Source organism: Conger conger, chromosome 16 (assembly GCF_963514075.1).
Source record: "Conger conger chromosome 16, fConCon1.1, whole genome shotgun sequence".
Lineage (NCBI taxonomy): Eukaryota > Metazoa > Chordata > Actinopteri > Anguilliformes > Congridae > Conger > Conger conger.
Genome location: NC_083775.1, coordinates 39446040 through 39470496, shown reverse-complemented (window position 1 = coordinate 39470496; position 24457 = coordinate 39446040). Strand labels below are relative to the sequence as shown.

The 24457-nt window shown below is 45.2% G+C and overlaps 1 protein-coding gene across 1 annotated transcript in view; it reads right to left on the bottom strand.

The window, feature by feature from the left end:
• The window catches only part of trpm4a (transient receptor potential cation channel, subfamily M, member 4a), a 60356-nt gene that overhangs the window by 1596 nt on the left and 34303 nt on the right, over positions 1–24457 (bottom strand). Inside the window, exons 15-26 of the mRNA XM_061225269.1 lie at positions 21385–21530; positions 17361–17473; positions 16779–16868; positions 13552–13598; positions 10043–10269; positions 7858–7973; positions 6202–6334; positions 5916–6090; positions 3239–3410; positions 2030–2211; positions 1532–1664; positions 125–197 (exon numbers count right to left, since the gene is read on the bottom strand). Coding sequence (XP_061081253.1) covers positions 125–197; positions 1532–1664; positions 2030–2211; positions 3239–3410; positions 5916–6090; positions 6202–6334; positions 7858–7973; positions 10043–10269; positions 13552–13598; positions 16779–16868; positions 17361–17473; positions 21385–21530 — 1607 coding nt within the window. The remainder of the gene's footprint in view (positions 1–124; positions 198–1531; positions 1665–2029; positions 2212–3238; positions 3411–5915; positions 6091–6201; positions 6335–7857; positions 7974–10042; positions 10270–13551; positions 13599–16778; positions 16869–17360; positions 17474–21384; positions 21531–24457) is intronic.

Sequence of the window (24457 nt, the reverse complement as noted above, 5' to 3'; positions counted from 1 at the left end):
AGGTGAAGTTCTTGTACACATAGACATTTGTGTTGCAAACTCACAGAGTGTGAGAAACTAACTGCTATAAATGATGTTTTTATTCACAAACTCTGTTTACTGCGTGTATGTATGTGAAACTCACCTCTGATTCTACAATTTTCAGCCTTCGATCATGATCACGAATCTCAGCAATCTGCTTCAGTACACCGTCCACCCTGCACACACACACACACACACACACGTACACGCACACACACACAGACATGTACACGCACATATACATGCACACACACACACACGTACATGCACATACACACACACCCACAAACCCACAAACACACACACATACGTACACACACACACACACCCACACACACACACACATGTACACGCACACACACACACACACACATACACACTCACACACATACACATGCACACACACACACACACACACACGCACACACACACACGTACATGCACACACACACACACACACACACACACACACACACAGACATGTACGTGCACACACACGCACAAACACATGCACGTGCAAACAGACGTATGAACAAGCACACACACACGTACACACAGTTCAGCACAACTCGGCAAATATTAGTGTTCGAGTGTTCTATTTGAGTGTTCTATCTCAGAATGCAACAGCAAGTGCAAAGTGACTGAATGAGTCAGCAACTGAGTGAGTAAGCGATAGTATGTGAGTGAGTGAGTGAGTGTGTGAGTGAGTGAGTGAGAGTGTGAGTGAGTGAGTGTGTGAGTGAGAGAGTGTGTGAGTGATTGATTGATTGAGTGAGTGTGTGTGTGTGTGTGAGTGAGAGAGTGAGAGAGTGTGTGAGTGAGTGTGTGAGTGAGTGAGTGAGTGAGTGAGTGAGTGAGTGAGTGAGTGAGTGAGTGAGTGAGTGTGTGAGTGATTGATTGATTGAGTGAGTGTGTGTGTGTGTGTGTGTGAGTGAGAGAGTGAGAGAGTGTGTGAGTGAGTGAGTGAGTGAGTGTGTGAGTGAGTGAGTGAGTGAGTGAGTGATTGATTGATTGAGTGAGTGTGTGTGTGAGTGAGTGAGTGAGTGGGTGAGTGTGTGAATGAGTGAGTGTGTGAGTGAGTGTGTGAGTGAGCGAGTGAGTGAGTGTGAGTGTGAGCGTGAGTGTGAGTGTGAGTGTGAGTGAGTGTGTGAGTGAGTGTGTGAGTGAGTGAGTGAGTGTGTGTGTGAGTGTGTGAGTGAGTGAGTGAGTGTGTGTATGAGTGTGTGAGTGAGTGAGTGAGTGTGTGAGTGAGAGAGTGTGTGAGTGTGTGAGTGAGTGAGTGTGTGAGTGTGTGAGTGTGTGAGTGTGTGAGTGTGTGTGTGAGTGAGTGTGTGAGTGAGTGAGTGTGTGAGTGAGTGTGTGAGTGAGTGAGTGAGTGTGTGAGTGAGTGAGTGAGTGAGTGAGTGAGTGAGTGTGTGAGTGAGTGAGTGTGTGAGTGAGTGAGTGTGTGAGTGAGTGTGTGAGTGAGTGAGTGAATGGGTGAGTGGGTGTCACTGAGGGAGTGAATTACTTGAAGGAGGTGCGTCTGAGTCTCTCAGTGTCGCTGTCTCTCATTGTTTTGTTCTGGGAAGACAGGTGGTTCTCCTTCTGGATGGATTCCCATGTCATCAGCCTGCTGGCCTTCAGGCCCTTAAGGTCCAGTACTGGGTGACACAGAGAACAGGGATGTCCCAGCATGCACTGCTCCATCTCCCCAACACCAACCCTATACTCGCACTTCATCTCCACCCATTGCACTCAGCTTGCGTCACCCTCTTTTCATACAAAACAAATAGTCATTTGTTACGTCAACAGTACACTTCATTGGTTTATAAAGGGGCCGTTGTGGCTTATGGGTGATATTGCACTTTTGTATTCCTGAGAGTTACAGAGATGTGCTCCACTATATATTTACTACACTCTCTCTGGTTGAGAGTAGCTGCAAAGCATAGCGCAGTGTAATGTACTCACCAAAGCATAGCGCAGTGTAATGTACTCACCAAAGCATAGCGCAGTGTAATGTACTCACCAAAGTGCTGGATCTTTTCGGAGGCGATCTTGCGGATGAAGCGTTTGATGAAGAGGTGGATGTGAGACAGGATGATGAAGGGCGGGGCGAGGCAGGGTCGGGAGTGGTACTCCACGATCAGGTTGTAGCGCTGGAACTTCCAGTGGGTGTCGCTGCGCTCCTGGATCTTAGAGAATGTGTAACTGCAGTGGCAGAGAAAGGAAAAGCAGTGGTTACTGCAGCCGAAAAGGCCCCACAGAAACCATGATAAGACCATGGACTCAGTGGGCACTCCTACTAACGGGCACCACGAGAATAACGGTAATGGATGTAGTGGCAACTCCAACAGACTCAGTGAGAGCGATGGTATTGGATGCGGTGGTTACTTGAACAGACATTGCAAGAATGGCAATGATAATAATAATGGATGTAGAAGGCACCAGAAGCACAATACAGTGTTTACTCAAAGGGGCACAGCAAAAAGAATAATAATGGGCGCAGTTTGGATTGTTACTCTGCAACCATTTTGTGGCAGAACTCTAACAACTGTATAATAGCTCCGGGCGGGAGAGAGTAAGGGAGTTCATTACCAGAACACCAGAACTGGAGAGAGGTGCAGTATAGTACGGGAACACCAGGACTGGAGAGAGGTGCAGTATAGTACGGGAACACCAGGACTGGAGAGAGGTGCAGTGTAGTACGGGAACACCAGGACTGGAGAGAGGTGCAGTGTAGTACATGAACAGTAGGAGTGTTGAGAGGGGGAGAGGTGCAGTGTAGTACATGAACTCTAGGAGTGGGGAGAGGTGCAGTGTAGTACATGAACACTAGGAGTGGGGAGAGGTGCAGTGTAGTACATGAACACTAGGAGTAGGGAGAGGTGCAGTGTAGTACATGAACACTAGGAGTGTTGAGAGGGGGAGAGGTGCAGTGTAGTACATGAACACTAGGAGTGTTGAGAGGGGGAGAGGTGCAGTGTAGTACATGAACTCTCGGAGTGGGGAGAGGTGCAGTGTAGTACATGAACACTAGGAGTGTTGAGAGGGGGAGAGATGCAGTGTAGTACATGAACACTAGGAGTGTTGAGAGGGGGAGAGGTGCAGTGTAGTACATGAACTCTAGGAGTGGGGAGAGGTGCAGTGTAGTACACGAACACTAGGAGTGTTGAGAGGGGGAGAGGTGTAGTACATGAACACTAGGAGTGGGAAGAGGGGAGGTGTACAACAGTACCTGAACATGGCGATAAGAAGGTTGAGCAGCAGGATATTGGCGACCAGCAGGTAGATCACCAGAAGGATGATGACCAGCCAGTTGGTGTCAGGGTCCAAACAGGGTTCTTCAGGATTGTCTGACATCCTCATCGTAATGTTATTACAATGAGGTTCCTTTGCCTTCTTGACCACTGATGAAGAGAAGGCCCAGCAATCAGCATGTGCACACACACACACACACACACACACATGAACACATACACACAAATAAACACACACATGCACACACACACGCACACATACACGCAAATAAACACACACATGCACACACATACATACAAATAAACACACACACGCACACACACACCCACACATACACACAAATGAACACACATGCACACACCCACACACGCACACACACACACACACACACACACAAATAAACACACACACATACAGTGTATCCGGAAAGTATTCACAGCGCTTCACTTTTTCCACATTTTGTTATGTTACAGCCTTATTCCAAGATTGATTAAATTCATTTTTTCCCTCCAAATTCTACACACAATACCCCATAATGACAACGTGAAAAAAGTTTTCGAGATTTTTGCAAATTTATTAAAAATAAAAAACTAAGAAATCACATGTACATAAGTATTCACAGCCTTTGCCATGAAGCTCACAATTGAGCTCAGGTGCGTCCTGTTTCCACTGACCAACCTTGAGATGTTTCTACAGCTTAATTGGAGTCCACCTGTGGTAAATTCAGCTGATTGGACATGATTTGGAAAGGCACACACCTGTCTATATAAGGTCCCACAGTTGACAGTGCATGTCGGAGCACAAACCAAGCATGACGTCAAAGGAATTGTCTGTAGACCTCCGAGACAGGATTGTCTCGAGGCACAAATCTGGGGAAGGGTGCAGCTTTGAAGGTCCCAATGAGCACTGTGGCCTCCATCATCTGTAAATGGAAGAAGTTCGGAACCACCAGGACTCTTCCTAGAGCTGGCCGCCCGTCTAAACTGAGCAATCGCGGGAGAAGGGCCTTAGTCAGGGAGGTGACCAAGAACCCGATGGTCACTCTGTCAGAGCTCCAGTGTTCCTCTGTGGAGAGAGGAGAACCTTCCAGAAGGACAACCATCTCTGCAGCAATCCACCAATCAGGCCTGTATGGTAGAGTGGCCAGACGGAAGCCACTCCTTAGTAAAAGGCACATGGCAGCCTGCCTGGAGTTTGCCAAAAGGCACCTGAAGGACTCTCAGACCATGAGAAAACAAAATTCTCTGGTCTGATGAGACAAAGATTGAACTCTTTGGCGTGAATGCCAGGCGTCATGTTTGGAGGAAACCAGGCACCGCTGATCACCTGGCCAATACCATCCCTACAGTGAAGCATGGTGGTGGCAGCATCATGCTGTGGGGATGTTTTTCAGCGGCAGGAACTGGGAGACTAGAAAGGATTGAGGGAAAGATGAATGCAGCAATGTACAGAGACATCCTGGATGAAAACCTGCTCCAGAGCGCTCTTGACCTCAGACTGGGGTGACGGTTCATCTTTCAGCAGGACAACGACCCTAAGCACACCGCCAAGATATCAAATGAATGGCTTCAGGACAACTCTGTGAATTTCCTTGAGTGGCCCAGCCAGAGCCCAGACTTGAATCCGATTGAACATCTCTGGAGAGATCTGAAAATGGCTGTGCACCGATGCTCCCCATCCAACCTGATGGAGCTTGAGAGGTGCTGCAAAGAGGAATGGGCGAAACTGCCCAAAGATAGGTGTGCCAAGCTTGTGGCATCATATTCAAAAAGACTTGAGGCTGTAATTGCTGCCAAGGGTGCATCAACAAAGTATTGAGCAAAGGCTGTGAATACTTATGTACATGTGATTTCTTAGTTTTTTTTTTAAAATAAATTTGCAAAAGTTTCAAAAAAAAGTATTTCATGTTGTCATTATGGGGTGTTGTGTGTAGAATTTTGAGGAAAAAAATGAATTTATTCCATTTTGGAATAAGGCTGTAACATAACAAAATGTGGGAAAAGTGAAGCGCTGTGAATACTTTCCGGAAGCACTGTACATACAAAAATACACAGGCAAAATCACCCACATGCACACATACACGCAAATAAACACACACATGCACACACATACAAACACACACATGCACACATGCACACACAAACACACGCACACACATAGGCAAAATCACCCACATGCACTGACACACAAACACACTCACACACACAGGCAGAATCATCCACACACACACCCATGCACACACGCGCAATCACACATAAACACACTCACACACCTAGGCACAAACACCCATATGCACACATACACAGGCACAAACACACATATACACATGCACACACACATAGGCACACACACATGAAGACACACACATACACAGGCACAAATCCCCACATGCACACACACATAGACATAAACACACGAGCATGCACACACACACACACACACACACACACGTGCGTGCACACACGTATACACACACACACACACACAAACACACTCGCACACATAAGCACACACACATGCAGGCACATACGCACATACACACACACACACACACACACACACACAAGACACACACACACATGAGCATGCACACACACACACACACACACACAAGGCACACACACACATGCATGCACATACGCACATACACATACCATCTAACTCATCTAGGGGAATCTGCCCAAATATGTGAAGATAGGGCCGGTAGAACACCCTCCGCAGGATCCATTCAGTGCGGTTATCAGACCTATAAAGCAGCGCCTGATTGGCCACTCCATATGCCATGAGCCAAACGACCAGGAAGAAGAGGAAGAAGAACGCGTCCTTCATCTAAGAGGAGAGAAACCAAGCAGATTCATCACTCTGTTCACATCAACAACAAAACAAACACTGAAGAGATATCTGGCCTAAGCTGACACGCTGGGTCAATCAGGCTCTTACCATCTTGCCCACTATGATGATCTTGGGCCCCAACTGTTTGTGAACGGCGAATATGTGAATGAGCCTCAGGGTGAAAACCATGAAGTCGATACATAAGACCGACCGGCCGAACCCAAAGGTCCGCTGGAACATTCTGTGAGAGAGAGAGAGAGAGAGAGAGAGAGAGAGCAAACCAAAGTCACCCAGTGCAGGAGAGTCATGCACACATGCACACACATACACGCAGACACACAACATAAAGATGCACACACAACACTACTGTACACACCAGCAGATCACACCCACACAAACATGTTACTGTTTTACACAAACACACGATGGTTATTACTGTTATTACATTCATCCATCCATCCATCCATCATCACCCGCTTATCCGGAGTCGGGTCGTGGGGGCAGTAGGCAAAGCCAGGTATTCCAGGTGTCCCTCTCCCCAGCAACGCATTCTAGCTCCTCCTGGGGGATCCCGAGGCGTTCCCTGGCCAGGAGAGATATATAATCTCTCCAGCAGGCTCTGGGTCTCCCTCGGGGTCTCCGCCCAGTTGGACGAGCCCGGAAAACCTCCAAAGGGAGGCGCCCGGGAGGCATCCTGATCAGATGCCCGAACCACCTCAATTGGCTCAATTGGCTATTACATTCATTATTATTGATATTGTTATTCTAATTATTGTACAATTATATATGTTTTCGTTCATCGTTCATTGTTGTTCATCCAACAAGCTTTGGCAATACAAGTGTCCCAATTTGTCATGCCAATAAAGCATTTTGAATTTGAGAGAGAGAAAGAGAGAGACAGTGAAGGCTTTCTTTATCTTTCACTGTTGTTATTCAGCCCATTGCTCTGTGTGGAAGGGAGGTACAGGGTCCACTCAGCCGGCAGAACTATCCTACATGGGACAAGCATCCAATAGAGACCCTGCATGCTCATCCCACAAATGCATGTGCCTTACAAATGGGGCACCATCTAAAAGGGAAATAAACAGGCTTTCCAACGGTATAAAATGTATTGCCAAGAAGCATTGTCACAAAAGAGAAATAATCTACCAAACACAAATTTCCAAACTTTTGTTTCCTAAATGTTTAGCTACTAATTATATAATTATTCCTGTTCCTGTTTCTATGTGTACGCTTTAGCAATATTTACACTACATCTCATGCCAGCAAAGCATTTTGAATTTGAATTTGAGAGAGATATGTACTCATTGCATGTTGTATATGTGGTTTCCATGTATCCGTGTGTTTCTATGTACAATATTATATCAGTGTTGCTTTGGCAATCATAAGATAGAGAGACAGGGGAAAGAGACAATGAGAGAGTGATAGAGAGTGAGAGAGAGAGGGAGCGAGAGAGCAAGATGGAAAGAGAAAGAGCGAGCAAGCGAGAGAGAGAACGAGAGAGAGATTGCGAGAGAGAATGAGAGAGAACGAGTGAGAGAGAGAGGGAGAGAGAAAGAGAGTGAGAGAGAGAGAGGGAGAGAGGGAGAGGGAGAGAGGGAGAGAGAGCGAGTGAGAGAGAGAGGGAGAGAGGGAGAGAGAGCGAGTGAGAGAGAGGGAGAGAGGGAGAGAGCGAGTGAGAGAGAGAGGGAGAGAGAGTGAGTGAGAGAAAGAGAGAGAGAGAGCAAACCCCTGTCACCCTGGCAGTGCAGGAGGACCTGTTACCTGCAGCACATGCCGAAGATGAAGAGGCTGATGGCGGTGATGTCACATTTGTTCCAGATGTCCTGGATGTACTGTATCATCCTCTGGTACATACTGGTTCCCCCAACGAAAAACGACTGAGTGGGATAGATACAGGGTTTACTGCAGAGGCTAAGAGCTAGCATACACACACCCCTTACTGCAGAGGCTAAGAGCTAGCATACACACACCCCTTACTGCATAGGCTAAGAGTGAACATACACATACCCCTTACTGCAGAGGCTAAGAGTGAACATACACATACCCCTTACTGCAGAGGCTAAGAGTGAACATACACATACCCCTTACTGCAGAGCAGTGGAGGCTGGTGACTTCCAGAATTGAGGAGGCCATTTTTTTCCGCTTGCTCACTTCACTCGCGATGGAATGTTCCCTGTTCTCTTATCTGTCTTTGTGCTGGCCAAAGGCATACTATTTGGAGTGTAAGCTACGGTCAGAAAGTTCTGGCTGATGAAATTCATTGTGCAGAGCTTAGCCTTGTGCCTTCCTGAAGAAATGACATTGCTGTAAGTCTATGAGCCTGCCTGATAATTAAGCTGAGAAATGACATTTGGATGTAATATAAATGCCAAGTGAACATGTGTAAAAGGCAGGAATTTTAATTATGTAGTTAAAAACAATTTTGTTTAGCTTACATTTTTCATTCTTCTACAGCTTCAACATGTAATCACCAATTTAATCAAGTTTAGCATATAAAAAAGATAAGATAACACTTTCTTTATCATATGTAGTTTTATTCAATATATTTAATATAAAATATGTAAAAATATGGTTCCAGTTGGCTTTATCTAACGTTAATGTTATCCACTAGAGGGCAGCACTCTATTCGTATTTAGAGTGAATTTCCTCACAGAGCAACAATTCGGTAATTTGATATGGAAGATTATTAAATTGACTTGTAATAAAACGAAATGGACTACATTAAAAATAAAACTGTTCGATAAATCCCAAATGGTGTCTAACATGACCTATTGAATGTCATTCTCACTCCCTAGTATCTGGAATCTGCATATCTCCAGCCCAAGATCTCAAATTGCGCTAGAATCTCGCCGACTTCCGAGGTAGTTTTAAGCAAAAGTGTTTGGCCAAATGAGCTATAAACTCCAGGGATGATAGCCAGGGGTGTTCTCTAAATTTCCTGAAAAGCACAAGTTGATAGGACACTCGTAGCCACTATGGCGAGTGTTTGTTTGACTGAAGTGACTAGCGAATTCTCAAAATGGCTTCTGTGTTGAATAGGAAAGGAAAGGATAGTTGATTCCAAATGAACCAGTAGCATGTGATTGGACGAACAAAATGTCAATCTTTCAGCCCTGGACACAATGCATGGTGAGGCCAGGCCTCCGTTGCCCACCCATTTTCAGTGATCTGGCCAATCACATATTGGCATGAAAAAAAATGCATTACATTGACTTCTATGAAAAGCTAATTTCCTAGGGGAGGCCTGGCCTCCCTTAATACAAACTGATAGGGAAATCTGGCCTGTTGCTTTACAATTGCAATATTGGGTTTTAGCCATGGGAAAATTTAGATTTATGAACAAAACTAAAATAATATGAATATAAAAAATAAAAAATATGTTTTTTGTTAAAATAAATAAATAAAATAAATATATTTATTGTTTTTTTTAAATCTCTCTCTTCTCTCAAATTATTGGGGAGGCCAGGCCTCCTCCACCTCTATGGAGGAGCCTCCACTGCTGCAGAGGCTAAGAGTTAACATACACATACCCCTTACTGCAGAGGCTAAGAATTAACATACACATACCCCTTACTGCATAGGCTAAGAGCTAACATACACATACCCTTACTGCAGAGGCTAACAGCTAACACACACATACCCCTTACTGCAGAGGCTAACAGCTAACACACATATACCCCTTACTGCATAGGCTAACAACTAACACTCACACATAACCCTTACTGGTACTTACATTACATTAATCCAAAGTGGATTGCAGTTGATTAGAGTAGCAATGTGGGGTTAAGGGCCTTGCACAAGGGGCTTACATCTACACTGTGTATTGTGTCCACACTGGGGATTGAACCACCAACCAGTCAGGGAAGTATTTAAAGCCCTTGAACAGTGTTGACTCGTGCGGTTCAGCAATGTACCAGGGGCACACAGTCCCCCCCCCCCCCAGTACCTGACGGATCTCCTCGCAGACCATGGTGAACACCCAGAAGTACAGCACCATCTCTGCATTGGAGGGCTGCTCCTTTTTGAAGTCCACCAGCAGCACGTAGGCGAACAGGAGGAGGAAGAGGAAGTACATCAGCACGTTGCCCAGAAACGTAGTGACCGGTGCAAACCAGAACTGCCTCCATCGGTAAATCACGAACGGGGACTTGGTGTTCGAGGAGGTCGAGGAGCCTGGGGAGTATGGACAGTGAGAGAACACTTGCTGGTAACTACAGACACCTGTAAAAGCAGGAGAATGCCAAAACTTCACTGATGGTGAGAACAGGTCCCCCACCCCCAACATGCAGTATGTACACAATTAGGCATGATATATTCCACCCCCGTAGAAACTCAGGAACCTTCCAGTTTTCCTATTCGTTATAAATCCCCGTGTGCAGCAAGGGAACGGGCGTCTGCTCCTGACACAGCCTGGAACAGGCGTCTGCCCCTGACACAGCCTGGAACGGGCATCTGCCCCTGTCACAGCCTGGAACGAGAATGGCGCCAATTCTTCTTCAGCCCTGGACCGTGACTCCAAGGCCATCAGGGATGCGTGGAGCAGCGGTCTAATTATTGCCATACTGAGAACTGGCACAACCCCAGCGCGCAACTTCACCGCACCCCCAACTTCCCACTTTTCAACTCTGTTCCTCCAGGCTAACAGCTAACACACCCGGGTGGAATTTGGTCTCGGGGGCATGGTTCTGATTAGTCCTTACTGACGTGGTCGTACTTTTCCGTGGTCTGGAAACTAAATGGTAAATGGTTGGCATTTATATAGCGCCTTTATCCAAAGCGCTGTACAATTGATGCTTCTCATTCACCCATTCATACACACACTCACACACTGACGGCGATCGGCTGCCATGCGAGGCGCCGACCAGCTCGTCAGGAGCATGTGCTCTTAATACGGTCATGTATAAAAATTGATTCAAATGGTAGTGTCTACTATGTTGCAGAGATGACCTGCCCAGTAATATAATCTTCTTTGTACAGTGCATCCGGAAGGTATTCACAGCGCTTTTTCCACATTTTGTTATGTTACAGCCTTATTCCAAAATTGATTAAATTCATTTTTTCCCTCCAAATTCTACACACAATACCCCATAATGACAACGTGAAAAGTTTTTTTGAGATTTTTGCAAATTTATTAAAAATAAAAAACTAAGAAATCACATGTACATAAGTATTCACAGCCTTTGCTCAATACTTTGTTGATGCTCCTTTGGCAGCAATTACAGCCTCAAGTCTTTTTGAATATGATGCCACAAGCTTGGCACACCTATCTTTGGGCAGTTTCGCCCATTCCTCTTTGCAGCACCTCTCAAGCTCCATCAGGTTGGATGGGGAGCATCGGTGCACAGCCATTTTCAGATCTCTCCAGAGAAGTTCAATCGAATTCAAGTCAAGTCAATCCTGACTAGTCTCCCAGTTCCTGCCGCTGAAAAACATCCCCACAGCATGATGCTGCCACCACCATGCTTCACTGTAGAGATGGTATTGGCCAGGTGATCAGTGGTGCCTGGTTTCCTCCAAACATGACGCCTGGCATTCACGCCAAAGAGTTCAATCTTTGTCTCATCAGACCAGAGAATTTTGTTTCTCATGGTCTGAGAGTCCTTCAGGTGCCTTTTGGCAAACTCCAGGCAGGCTGCCATGTGCCTTTTACTAAGGAGTGGCTTCCATCTGGCCACTCTACCATACAGGCCTGATTGGTGTATTGCTGCAGAGATGGTTGTCCTTCTGGAAGTTTCTCCTCTCTCCACAGAGGAACGCTGGAGCTCTGACAGAGTGACCATCGGGTTCTTGGTCACCTCCCTGACTAAGGCCCTTCTCCCCCGATTGCTCAGTTTAGACGGGCGGCCAGCTCTAGGAAGAGTGGTTCCGAACTTCTTCCATTTACGGATGATGGAGGCCACAGTGCTCAGCAGAAATTTTTCTGTACCCTTCCCCAGATTTGTGCCTCAAGACAATCCTGTCTCGGAGGTCTACAGACAATTCCTTTGACTTCATGCTTGGTTTGTGCTCCGACATGCACTGTCAACTGTGGGACCTTATATAGTGTTACGACCCAGGTTTGCGATCTGCTCTGGGTTTTGTTTTCTGCTCGTGTGCTCTGCTTGCAGGAAAGTAGAGGTGGGCGGAGCTAAGGAGAACTGAGCCAGCGCTGATTGTTGGATTTGACGCACCTGGAAGCTGGGGGTTTAAAAGCACAGCTTCACCATTCTGGAGGGAGCTCACGTTAGCTCATGGCTGCACGGCGAATGCTCCTTCCTCGCGCTGGCATTGTGGTTTATGTTTGGTTGTTGGCTTGGACACTTGTTAAGTAGGCCTGTGTTTGGTTGTTGGCTTTTACACTTGTCCAAAAGGCCTGTATTTGGTTGTGTGCTTTGACACTCATCTCAAGGTTGATCAGTGGAAACAGGATGCACCTGAGCTCAATTTTGAGCTTCATGGCAAAGGCTGTGAATACTTATGTACATGTGATTTCTTAGTTTTTTATTTTTAATAAATTTGCAAAAATCTCAAAAAAACTTTTTTCACGTTGTCATTATGGGGTATTGTGTGTAGAATTTGGAGGGAAAAAAATGAATTGAATCAATTTTGGAATAAGGCTGTAACATAACAAAATGTGGAAAAAGTGAAGCGCTGTGAATACTTTCCGGATACACTGTACGTCGCTCTGGATAAGAGCATCTGCTAAATGCATTGTAATGTAATGTAATGCAGTAATCCTGCAGCAATAAGAGAAGGAATGTTACAGGGTCAGCAGCAAACACAATTGCAAAGTACTAACAATGTTCTGAAAATGTGTTGGCAGATGGGATGGTGTCGGTGGATGCCTTCCCCTGAAGAGTGTTACAGATCTGTTAGGGGCTTCTCTTCATTATGGTGAGTAACTGTAGAGGTCAACTGTAGAGGTCATCACTGGCCTCTACGCAAATTAGCTCTCCTGCTTCTTAATGACGTTCCAAACAGTCAGTTTTGGAAACCCTGTTGTTTAGCCCATGTGTCTGAGAGTTTTTTCTTATTTCTCAGCCTCATAATGGCTTCCTTGACTATCACTGGCACACAAAATGGAGGGACTATGTATAAAAATAGATGTGATTCCTATATACATCACCAGATATGGATGTGAATACCTCACATTAAAGGAGACAGTCTGGACCTTAACCTCACATTCATGGTTTCATTTCAAATGCAATGTGCTGGACTACAGTCAAAAGAGCATAAACATACCGACTGTTCAAACTGCACTGTATTTGTGTGGCTGCGAACACTAGAGAAGAGTATGATATACTCGCTTGAGCATCGCTGATCTCGACTAACACATACTTGGGTAAATCTGCAAGTAAGCACACTTACATATGGAGAGTGGGAAGAGAGCCTGGTGAAAACAGAGGCAGGGCCAAAAGAGGAGAGTGGAGACGAGGACAGATGAAGAAGAAAAAGAGTGAATATTAACCAACTCACCTTTAGCTTTGGACCTTAGTGTATTAAACTCTTCAGCATCTTCCTCACTAGAGAGAAAGAGAGAGAGAGAGAGAGAGAGAGACTAATCTCAATATTATTCACAAATGCATGTAGCGTCCACAAACACAGTGGTATACTAAGATGGGCACCCTTCACCCAAGCCTTTTACAATTAACAGCAGCGAACCTGACCTCTAAATGGTACAATGTTAAACATTACTTCCAAATTTAAAGCGAGATACATTTTTATTTTAATAAAGTGCATTTTAATTAGAGAATTTGAGAACTCATAAATTCATCCTGTAGGCAGCTGAGAGTCTTTTCGCCAAGCTATCACCGCAATGCAACGCCTATCATCTGGTTCACGTTCATGATAGCGACGAATGGAAGATGGCCTTCAACACCCCTAGCAGCCACTGTGAATACCTGGTCATACCTTTCCACATCCCTAACGCTCCAGCAATCTTCTGAACCTTGATCAATGATGTGCTGAGAGACATGATCTCGAGATTCATTTTTTTTGTCTACCTGGACGACATCTTAATATTCTCTGCCTCACTCTAAGAATATGTCCGTCACATCCCTCAAAGTCCTGCTTGAGAAAGCAGTTGAAATCGCACTTCCCTCTAGGGTCTTTCAGCACACTTATCCCTGGTTATGGGTATGCACTTTGCACTTCGTTGTACGTCACTCTGGATAAGAGCGTCAAATGTCATTAATCTAATGTAATGTAATGTAGTGTAAAAAGTTTCACCGCTCCACCGTCCAGTTCCTTGTTGTTTTTTTCAGCTTTCCAAGAACTCAGCATCTCACATCCTGCCCATGCCTAATCCCAAGAAGCAGTTCACCCTTGACGTGATCTTTCTCCATTAACAGATGATGTATGAACACCACAGACTCCAAATGCACCATTAATCACCGTCTTGTGGGTTACAAAGTGTAGTTTTGGCACATTTCACTAACAAGCAGAGACTTGCTCTCAATACTTGGTCGGGGCACCTTTTTGAACAAATTACTGCATCAATGCGACGTGGCATGGAGGCAGTCAGCCTGTGGCACTGCTGAGGTGTTATGAAGCCCAGGTTGCTTTGATAGCGGCCTTCAGCGTGTCTGTATTGTTGGGTCTGTATTGTTGGATCTTCCTCTTGACAATACCCCATAGATGTTCAGGTCAGGCAAGTTGGCTGACCAATCAAGCACAGTAATACCATGGTCAGCAAACCAGTTACTAGTAGTTTTGGCACTGTGGGCAGGTGCCAAGTCTTGCTGGAAAATTAAATCATCATCTCCATACAACTTGTCTGCAGACGGAAGCATGAAGTGCTCTAAAATCTCCTGGTAGACGGCTGCGTTGACTCTGGACTTAATAAAACACAGGGGACCAACACCAGCAGATGGCATGGCACCCCAAATCATCACTGACTGTGGAAACGTCACACTGGTCTTCAAGCAACTAGGGATTCTGTGCCTCTCCACTGTTTCTCCAGACTCTGGGACCTTGATTTCCAAATTAAATGCAAAATTTACTTTCATCTTAAAAGAGGACTTTGGACCACTGAGCAACGGTCGTTCTTTTTCCCCTTAGCCCAGGTAAGACGCTTCAGATGTTGTCGCTGGTTCAGGAGTGGCTTGACACTAGGAATGTGACACTTGTAGCCCATTTCCTGGACACGTCTGTGCGTGGTGGCATTGACTCCAGCCTCAGTCCACTCCTTGGGAAGCTCCCCCAAGTTCTTGAATCGCCCAATTCTTTACTTGACAATACTCTCATGGCTGTGGTCATCCCTGTTGCTTGTGCACCTTTTCCTACCACACTTTTCCCTTCCAGTCAACTTTCCATGAATATGCTTTGACACAGCACTCTGCGAACAGCCAGCCCTTTCAGCAATGACCTTCTGTGGCTTACCCTCCTTGTGGAGGGTGTCAATGAGTGTCTTCTGGACAACTGTCAAGTCAGCAGTCTTCCCCATGATTGCCCAACCAAGTATTGAGTGCATAAATGAACATAGTTTTCAGAAGGTCGAAATTTCTGTATTAGAAATCCTTTTTTTGATTGGTCTTCATTGGTAATATTCAAATATTTTGAGATACTGGATTTTCATGAGCTGTAAGCCATAATCATCAAGATTAAAACAAAAAAGGCTTGAAATATTTCACTTTATGTGTAATGAATCTAGAAAATATGTAAGTTTCACTTTTTGAATTAAATTACGGGAAAAATTAACTTTTCCACGATATTCTAATTTTTTGAGATTCCATTAACTTTGACACTTAGCAACTGATATACATGAATTTAACAGGAATATAAAATCTAATACACACAATAAAACCTGAAGAAGGAAATTGAGGGGTATCTAGTATGGGGGGCTCACCTTGTCCTCCTGCTAACTTTTGTTTCCATAGAAACTAGACTTGATTGGCAATTTTCTTTGTGTCACAGTAAGGACTCAGAAGTGTGGGACAGGCGCATTTAGATTTTAAAAATCATATAAATGCATTTGATTTAATATGTTTTTATGTAATATTTATATGAAACAATTACATTTTAAATAATGTTATATTTTAATTCTTTTACTTCATGAATTTGATAAAATCACATTATTTAGGATTGATAATACATATTACATTACTCTCTCTACACATATTACATCTGTTATAACACTAAGTATATATTTATCATACATTATATAACAAATTTGAACATAAATTAGTTCATTGCTGGCACCTAAAAGTGCCATAGTTGCAGAAACACCCTTATATTTCCATGTACTGGAGGCAATTGAAGGATGACATAAATGTCACACTTCAAATAGGCGAAGAGTCTACAGTGTAATTGCTACATAATTCACCTCATTCACCTCATGCACAAGATGGTGCTTTTCTGTTATCTGATTTAAACCAGAGCCGTGGGCGTATTTGTCTCTGTTTTTCTCTCAAGCAGAAAATATTGGCTTGTTTTAAATTGCTGTTCTCTTGAGCAGTGAAATGTTCTCATTCCATTTGCAAATCCTGAAATGAGTCAAAACTGTCCTACCAAATTGGCAATACTTTTGACTTATTCAGCAATAAGTTAAATAAATATGATTTGAAGCCTTAATAAAAGTACTAAAATATTTATTAGCACCATGGGACCCCTTCAGCTCTGACCACCTCAGGTCTGAGATCAGCACAGGCACACCAGTGCAAGAGATTGTATGATGTCAGCCAGGGAGAGGATGGGGTCATTACGTTTGTATGATGTCAGCTAGGGAGAGGATGGTCTCCTCGTTCAGGCTGTCCGAGTCTTTGGCCAGCGGGATGTCATCGTCCTCTTGATGCCTAAGGAAGGAAGAGAAAGATACGGTAAAATGTGATAGACACACACACACACACACTCACACACACACACACGAGATACACACACACACACACACACACACCCACACGCCACACACAAACACACACACAGACTCACACACACACACACACACACAGACTCACACACACACACACGATACACACACACTCACACACGATACACACACACATACACACACACACACACACCCAAACGCCACACACAAACACACACACACACACACACACAGACTCACAGATTAATGGTGATGCATTACATTACATTACATGTTATTTAGCTGACACTTTTATCTAAAGCGACACAGTTGATTAGACTAAGCAGAGGACACTACGCAATAGGCTGCCCCTATATATGCAAACAATATAGTAGATTAAGTTAATGTTAGTTAATGTTAAAACTACTGTGTTCTTTCCACCTAGGGTGCTGAGGTGAGCTCCAGAGAGAATGCTAACCTGAAGGTAATGAGGTCAGTGTAGATCAGAGGAGGCAGGAAGAAATTAATGAGGAATTTCCACACATCCGTGGTCTGCGACATGTCTCCCCACCAGATCTGAGACAACAGAGACTGAGGGAGAGGGAGAGAGGGGGAGAGAGAGAGAGAGAGCCAGAGAGAGAGAGGGAGAGAGGGGAAGAGGGGGAGAGGGGGAGGGAGAAAGGGAGAGAGGGGAAGAGGGAGAGAGAGAGAAAGGGAGAGAGGGCAAGAGAGAGAGAGAGAGAGAAAGGGAGAGAGGGGAAAAGGAGGAGGGGGAGAGAGAGAGAAAGAGAGAGGGGGAGAGAGAGAGAGAAGCAAGAGAGAGAGAGGGAGAGAAATGTGAGTCAGAGGCCCATCTTTGTAAATTCATTATTTAACGTACACAGTTTTAATTATAATTTGAAAATGTCAAATAAAAAAACAACCCAGTATCAAACAAGAAACCCAAACTTCAAAAATAGAAAACTAAACACACACATCATCGTCATCCCAATTAAAACACCCCACCCCCCATCATGGCAATGTGATCCTACAGCCTCCTTTATCAGCCATACAAACTACACCAGGGTTGACAAAACATATCAATGTTGTCATTCAATTTATAGTGAGAGAGAGAGAGTTTCAATTGTTGTCCTTACCACAAGGTTGTTGTTATTTCACGTTGTTTCTGTGTGTATGCTTTGGCAATTTTTACCAATGTATTTTGAATATGAAGACGGGGTAGAGACAAAGACAGAGAGCTGGGGGTGGGTGAAAAATCATTAAGATCATCAAGGTGTCCAAAGGCTGGCAACCTTATCGAAAATTATGCAAATAAAAGTCACGTCATTTGGGAAATTGTTTTACAAACAGCTTGGAAAAATAGTAGTTTGATCCTAAAATATGCATAAAACTTTGACTGGAACTGATTTACTTGAATCAGGATGGAGCACAACTGAAAGCTCGAGGATGACATGAAAACCTGAAAAACAGAAAAAATGTGTGTGGGCCTTTAATGAATTGGCCACAAAGTTGAAACTTTGGGCAGCGCTGCTCTACTCAACACCCTGTGGGCCACAGCAACTCTACTCAACACCCTGTGGGCCACAGCAGCGCTACTCAACACCCTGTGGGCCACAGCAGCTCTACTCAACACCCTGTGGGCCACAGCAGCGCTACTCAACACCCTGTGGGCCACAGCAACTCTACTCAACACCCTGTGGGCCACAGCAACTCTACTCAACACCCTGTGGGCCACAGCAGCGCTACTCAACACCCTGTGGGCCACAGCAGCGCTACTCTACTCAACACCCTGTGGGCCACAGCAGCGCTACTCAACACCCTGTGGGCCACAGCAGCGCTACTCAACACCCTGTGGGCCACAGCAGCTCTACTCAACACCCTGTGGGCCACAGCAGCACTACTCAACACCCTGTGGGCCACAGCAGCTCTACTCAACACCCTGTGGGCCACAGCAGCGCTACTCAACACCCTGTGGGCCACAGCAGCGCTACTCAACACCCTGTGGGCCACAGCAGCTCTACTCTACTCAACACCCTGTGGGCCACAGCAGCGCTACTCAACACCCTGTGGGCCACAGCAGCACTGCTCTACTCAACACCCTGTGGGCCACAGCAGCGCTACTCAACACCCTGTGGGCCACAGCAGCACTGCTCTACTCAACACCCTGTGGGCCACAGTGTCTCGTGGCTGCAGTTCGCTGCAGTTGCACACCGAAGACCGGAGTTCGATTCTCTTCAGGTTTCCATGCAAACTTGTCCCTGGTCCTGATCTGCACTTTATCATACATCGGTCTGGATAAGAGCGTCTGCCAAATGCCTGTAATGTTACAGAATATAATGAAACAATCAGCTGCCCTTGGCCTCACTTTAATAAAAATAAAACATTCTCTGCAGACGAGCTGGTTCTGCTTTAGCCCACCAAACAGGGGCCGCAGCAGAATTTAGACTTGCTCAGCTGGAGAAATTCTGTAAGACCTGGGCCCTTACAGTAATTTTTTTAATCCAGAAAAGATCCACATCTCAGGAAATCAGACATACTTTTATACGATAGGGAGAGAAATGTATGGAATACACCGGATGTGGCTCTAAAGATTCAAATTAGGAATTGAATCAATTATACTGTAAGTGTGGGTCTGCTTTCAAAACAATAAAACGCAATCAGAATTATATAAACCACTGTGGAAAACAGAAAGAAAAGAAAAGCTAATGCATATGCTATTTGTCCCTATCTTATCCTTAACAAGTTGGGAAACTTGTTAAGAGGAGAAATTCAGAGTGGTATAGGCAAGCAGTGCATTATCCGTGATAGATGACCCTTTTAATTTGTATGATAAGATTGATGTGCACTCATGCTTTCATTTTTGCCAAGCAGAGGTACATAACATAACTGACCATAATGCTATCTCTGAGTAGCTACAGGAATAAATTACTCTATAAATTATAAGAGGTTATAATACTTGAAGTCATTTGTTGGAGAGCAATACATATCAAAGACAAAAGGCAATCCAAACACATCCACTAAAAGCCCATAACGAGTGTCCGGGTAGAATAGGTGGTAGCCCCCAGACTAGGGATGTGTACCGAGAGCTGGTATTTTTTGGGACCGGTTCCTAATTGGTCGGAGTACCGCTAAAGATTCTGGACAAATAATACTGTTTTCGGTATTTTTTAAGAGTCTACCTAACCGTCGCGTAATTATGACACTGCCGCCGTCGACAGGTGATGACGTAGTGCCCTGTTGTTTTCTCTAGTAGTCAATATGTTGGCCGTAAGAGCTAAGCGCTCCAAGGTATGGGCTCACTTCATCAAACTCAATGAATCCTCGGCTCAATGCAATATATGCAAGAAAGTAGTTGCGTCAAAGGGGGGTAACACCAGCGACATCATGAAACATTTGCAGTCTACCCAAAGCATAAAGCTGAAGGAGTGCGGCGTGTTTGACTGCCTAAACAACGCATCTAAATTTAGCAACCCGGCAGATGCTAACAACACCGTGCCCTCCTCCGTGCAGGCAGACTCTGACAGTCCTTCTTCATCAAGTCACAGTGAGTGTATGAATCATTAAAGGGGAAGTGAAATACTAGATTAAGTTGGCATAATTTACAAGATTGATTCCCAATATATACATCCTTAAAGGTTTAAGACTGCCAGTAAAGCTGGATTAAAAATAATAAGTAATTAAATTACCCTTTTTTAAAACATGCGCAGCGCCACTGGAATGGTTGGTATGGAATTCGACATTACGTCTCATTCGCTTTAGTTAAAAAGATTAGCTGATAATCACTGTCTTGATTGAAAATAAGGAACCTCCAACCTAAAAAGCGATGCAAGGGGGTCACTTTTGTATTGCCCCTGGGTGCAGTAATGAATTTTATTATCTCCCTAGGTTTTGTTTTTATTTCATCTATTCTGAGAAGCATTTGTAATTTTAAGTTAAGCTTCTGTTCTGTTGAAGCATTATCACATTGACAGTTACCTTTAAGGCTGTTTGGAGCTGCCTGCTCATTTATTTTGACATGCCTCGCACTGCACATGTTGAATTGCTAAGGGCTTAAAAGGCAGGTTCCGTAAGTTGTTTAATGATGTTGCAGGTGCTCCAGGGGCGGACTGTCTCCCGCTTAGTCTAATCAACTGTATGTCGCTCTGGATAAGAGAATCTGCCAAATGTCATTAATGTAATGTAATGTAATGTAATGAAGCGAAAAATAAACCTGACAAATCAGAAACAGCTGGGAAGCCAACCATTAATTTTGGTCCCCTAGAATGGAGGGCACTATGTATAAAAAGGGATGTAATTCCAAAACATATTCCACACCCGAGATGGATGTAAATACCCTCAAATTAAAATTCACCACACATTCATTGTTTCAATTCAAATCCAACTAGCTGGACTACAGAGCCAGAAGAACATACTGGGAAAATACTTAGGCACTCTGCTGAATATTTTCATGTACACAGATAAATTCTGGGGGAAGGCGAACATAAGAAATCGGCGGTACAGACCTGCACACCGTCATGGCTGAAGAAGTAGCGGGCGTCTGCCGCGATGGCCATCTGCAGACAGGTAGCCTCACCCCACACACGGGACTTCCTGATCAGCAGGGTGAAGGACCGGGACTCACAACTCTGGTAGCACTCACTGAACACATCTGCAGAGGGAACAGGGGGGATCGATTCTCACTACTCTGGTAGCACTGAACACATCTGCAGAAGGAACAGGATGGATCAAATCTCACAACTCTGGTAGCACTGAACACATCTGCAGAGGGAACAGTGGGGATCAAGTCTCACTACTCTGGTAGCACTGAACACAACCGCAGAGGGAACAGGATGGATAAATTCTCACTACTCTGGTAGCACTGAACACATCTGCAGAAGGAACAGGATGGATCGATTCTCACAACTCAGTTAGCACTGAACACATCTGCAGAAGGAACAGGATGGATCGATTCTCAGAACTCTGTTAGCACTGAACACATCTGCAGAGGGAACAGGGGGGATCAAGTCTCACTACTCAGGTAGCACTGAACACATCTGCAGAAGGAACAGGATGGATCGATTCTCACTACTCTGGTAGCACTGAACACATCTGCAGAAGGAACAGGATGGATCGATTCTCACTACTCTGGTAGCACTGAACACATCTGCAGAGGGAACGGGGGGATCAATTCTCACTACTCTGGTAGCACTGAACACATCTGCAGAAGGAACAGGATGGATCGATTCTCACTAATCTGCTAGCACTGAACACATCTGCAGAGGGAACAGGGGGATCAAGTCTCACTACTCTGGTAGCACTGTACACATCTGCAGAGGGAACAGGATGGATTGATTCTCACTACTCTAGTAGCACTGAACACATCTGCAGAGGGAACAGGGGGGATCGAGTCTCACTACTCTGGTAGCATTGAACACATCTGCAGAGGGAACAGGATGGATCGATTCTCACTACTCTGGTAGCACTGAACACATCTGAAGAGGGAACAGGATGGATCGATTCTCTCTACTCTGGTAGCACTGAACACCTCTGCAGAGGGAACAGGATGGATCAATTCTCACTACTCTGGTAGCACTGAACACATCTGCAGAGGGAACAGGATGGATCGATTCTCACTACTCTGGTAGCACTGAAGACATCTGCAGAAGGAACAGGAAGGATCGATTCTCACAACTCTGTTAGCACTGAACACAACTGAAGAGGGAACAGGGGGGATCAAGTCTCACTACTCTGGTAGCACTGAACACGTCTGCAGAGGGAACAGGGGGGATCGATTCTCACAACACTGGTAGCACTGAACACATCTGCAGAGGGAACAGGATAGATCGATTCTCACTACTGTGGTAGCACTGAACACATCTGCAGAGGGAACGGGGGGATCAATTCTCACTCTGGTAACACTGAACACATCCGCAGAGGGAACAGGATGGATCGATTCTCACTCTGGTAACACTGAACACATCCGCAGAGGGAACAGGATGGATCGATTCTCACTACTCTGGGAGCACTGAACATGTCTACAGAGGGAACAGGGGAAATCGATTCTCAACACTCTGGTAACACTGAACACATCCGCAGAGGGAACAGGATGGATCGATTCTCACTACTCTGGGAGGACTGAACATGTCTGCAGAGGGAACAGGACGGATCGATTCTCACGACTCTGGTAGCATTGAACACATCTGCAGAGGGAACAGGATGGATCGATTCTCACTACTCTGGTAGCACTGAACACATCTGCAGAGGAAACAGGATGGATCAATTCTCACTACTCTGGTAGCACTGAACACATCTGCAGAGGGAATAGGATGGATCAATTCTCACTACTCTGGTAGCACTGAACACATCTGCAGAGGGAACAGGATGGATCGATTCTCACTACTCTGGTAGCACTGAACACATCTGCAAAAAGAACTGGAGGATCAATTCTCAACACTCTGGTAACTGAACACATCTGCAGAGGGAACAGGATGGATCAATTCTCACTACTCTGGTAGCACTGAACACATCTGAAGAGGGAACAGGATGGATCGATTCTCACTACTCTGGTAGCACTGAACACCTCTGCAGAGGGAACAGGATGGATCAATTCTCACTACTCTGGTAGCACTGAACACATCTGCAGAGGGAACAGGATGGATCGATTCTCACTACTCTGGTAGCAGTGAAGACATCTGCAGAAGGAACAGGAAGGATCGATTCTCACAACTCTGTTAGCACTGAACACAACTGAAGAGGGAACAGGGGGGATCAAGTCTCACTACTCTGGTAGCACTGAACACGTCTGCAGAGGGAACAGGGGGGATCGATTCTCACAACACTGGTAGCACTGAACACATCTGCAGAGGGAACAGGATAGATCGATTCTCACTACTGTGGTAGCACTGAACACATCTGCAGAGGAAACGGGGGGATCAATTCTCACTCTGGTAACACTGAACACATCCGCAGAGGGAACAGGATGGATCGATTCTCACTCTGGTAACACTGAACACATCCGCAGAGGGAACAGGATGGATCGATTCTCACTACTCTGGGAGCACTGAACATGTCTACAGAGGGAACAGGGGAGATCGATTCTCAACACTCTGGTAACACTGAACACATCCGCAGAGGGAACAGGATGGATCGATTCTCACTACTCTGGGAGGACTGAACATGTCTGCAGAGGGAACAGGACGGATCGATTCTCACGACTCTGGTAGCATTGAACACATCTGCAGAGGGAACAGGATAGATCGATTCTCACTACTGTGGTAGCACTGAACACATCTGCAGAGGAAACGGGGGGATCAATTCTCACTCTGGTAACACTGAACACATCCGCAGAGGGAACAGGATGGATCGATTCTCACTCTGGTAACACTGAACACATCCGCAGAGGGAACAGGATGGATCGATTCTCACTACTCTGGGAGCACTGAACATGTCTACAGAGGGAACAGGGGAGATCGATTCTCAACACTCTGGTAACACTGAACACATCCGCAGAGGGAACAGGATGGATCGATTCTCACTACTCTGGGAGGACTGAACATGTCTGCAGAGGGAACAGGACGGATCGATTCTCACGACTCT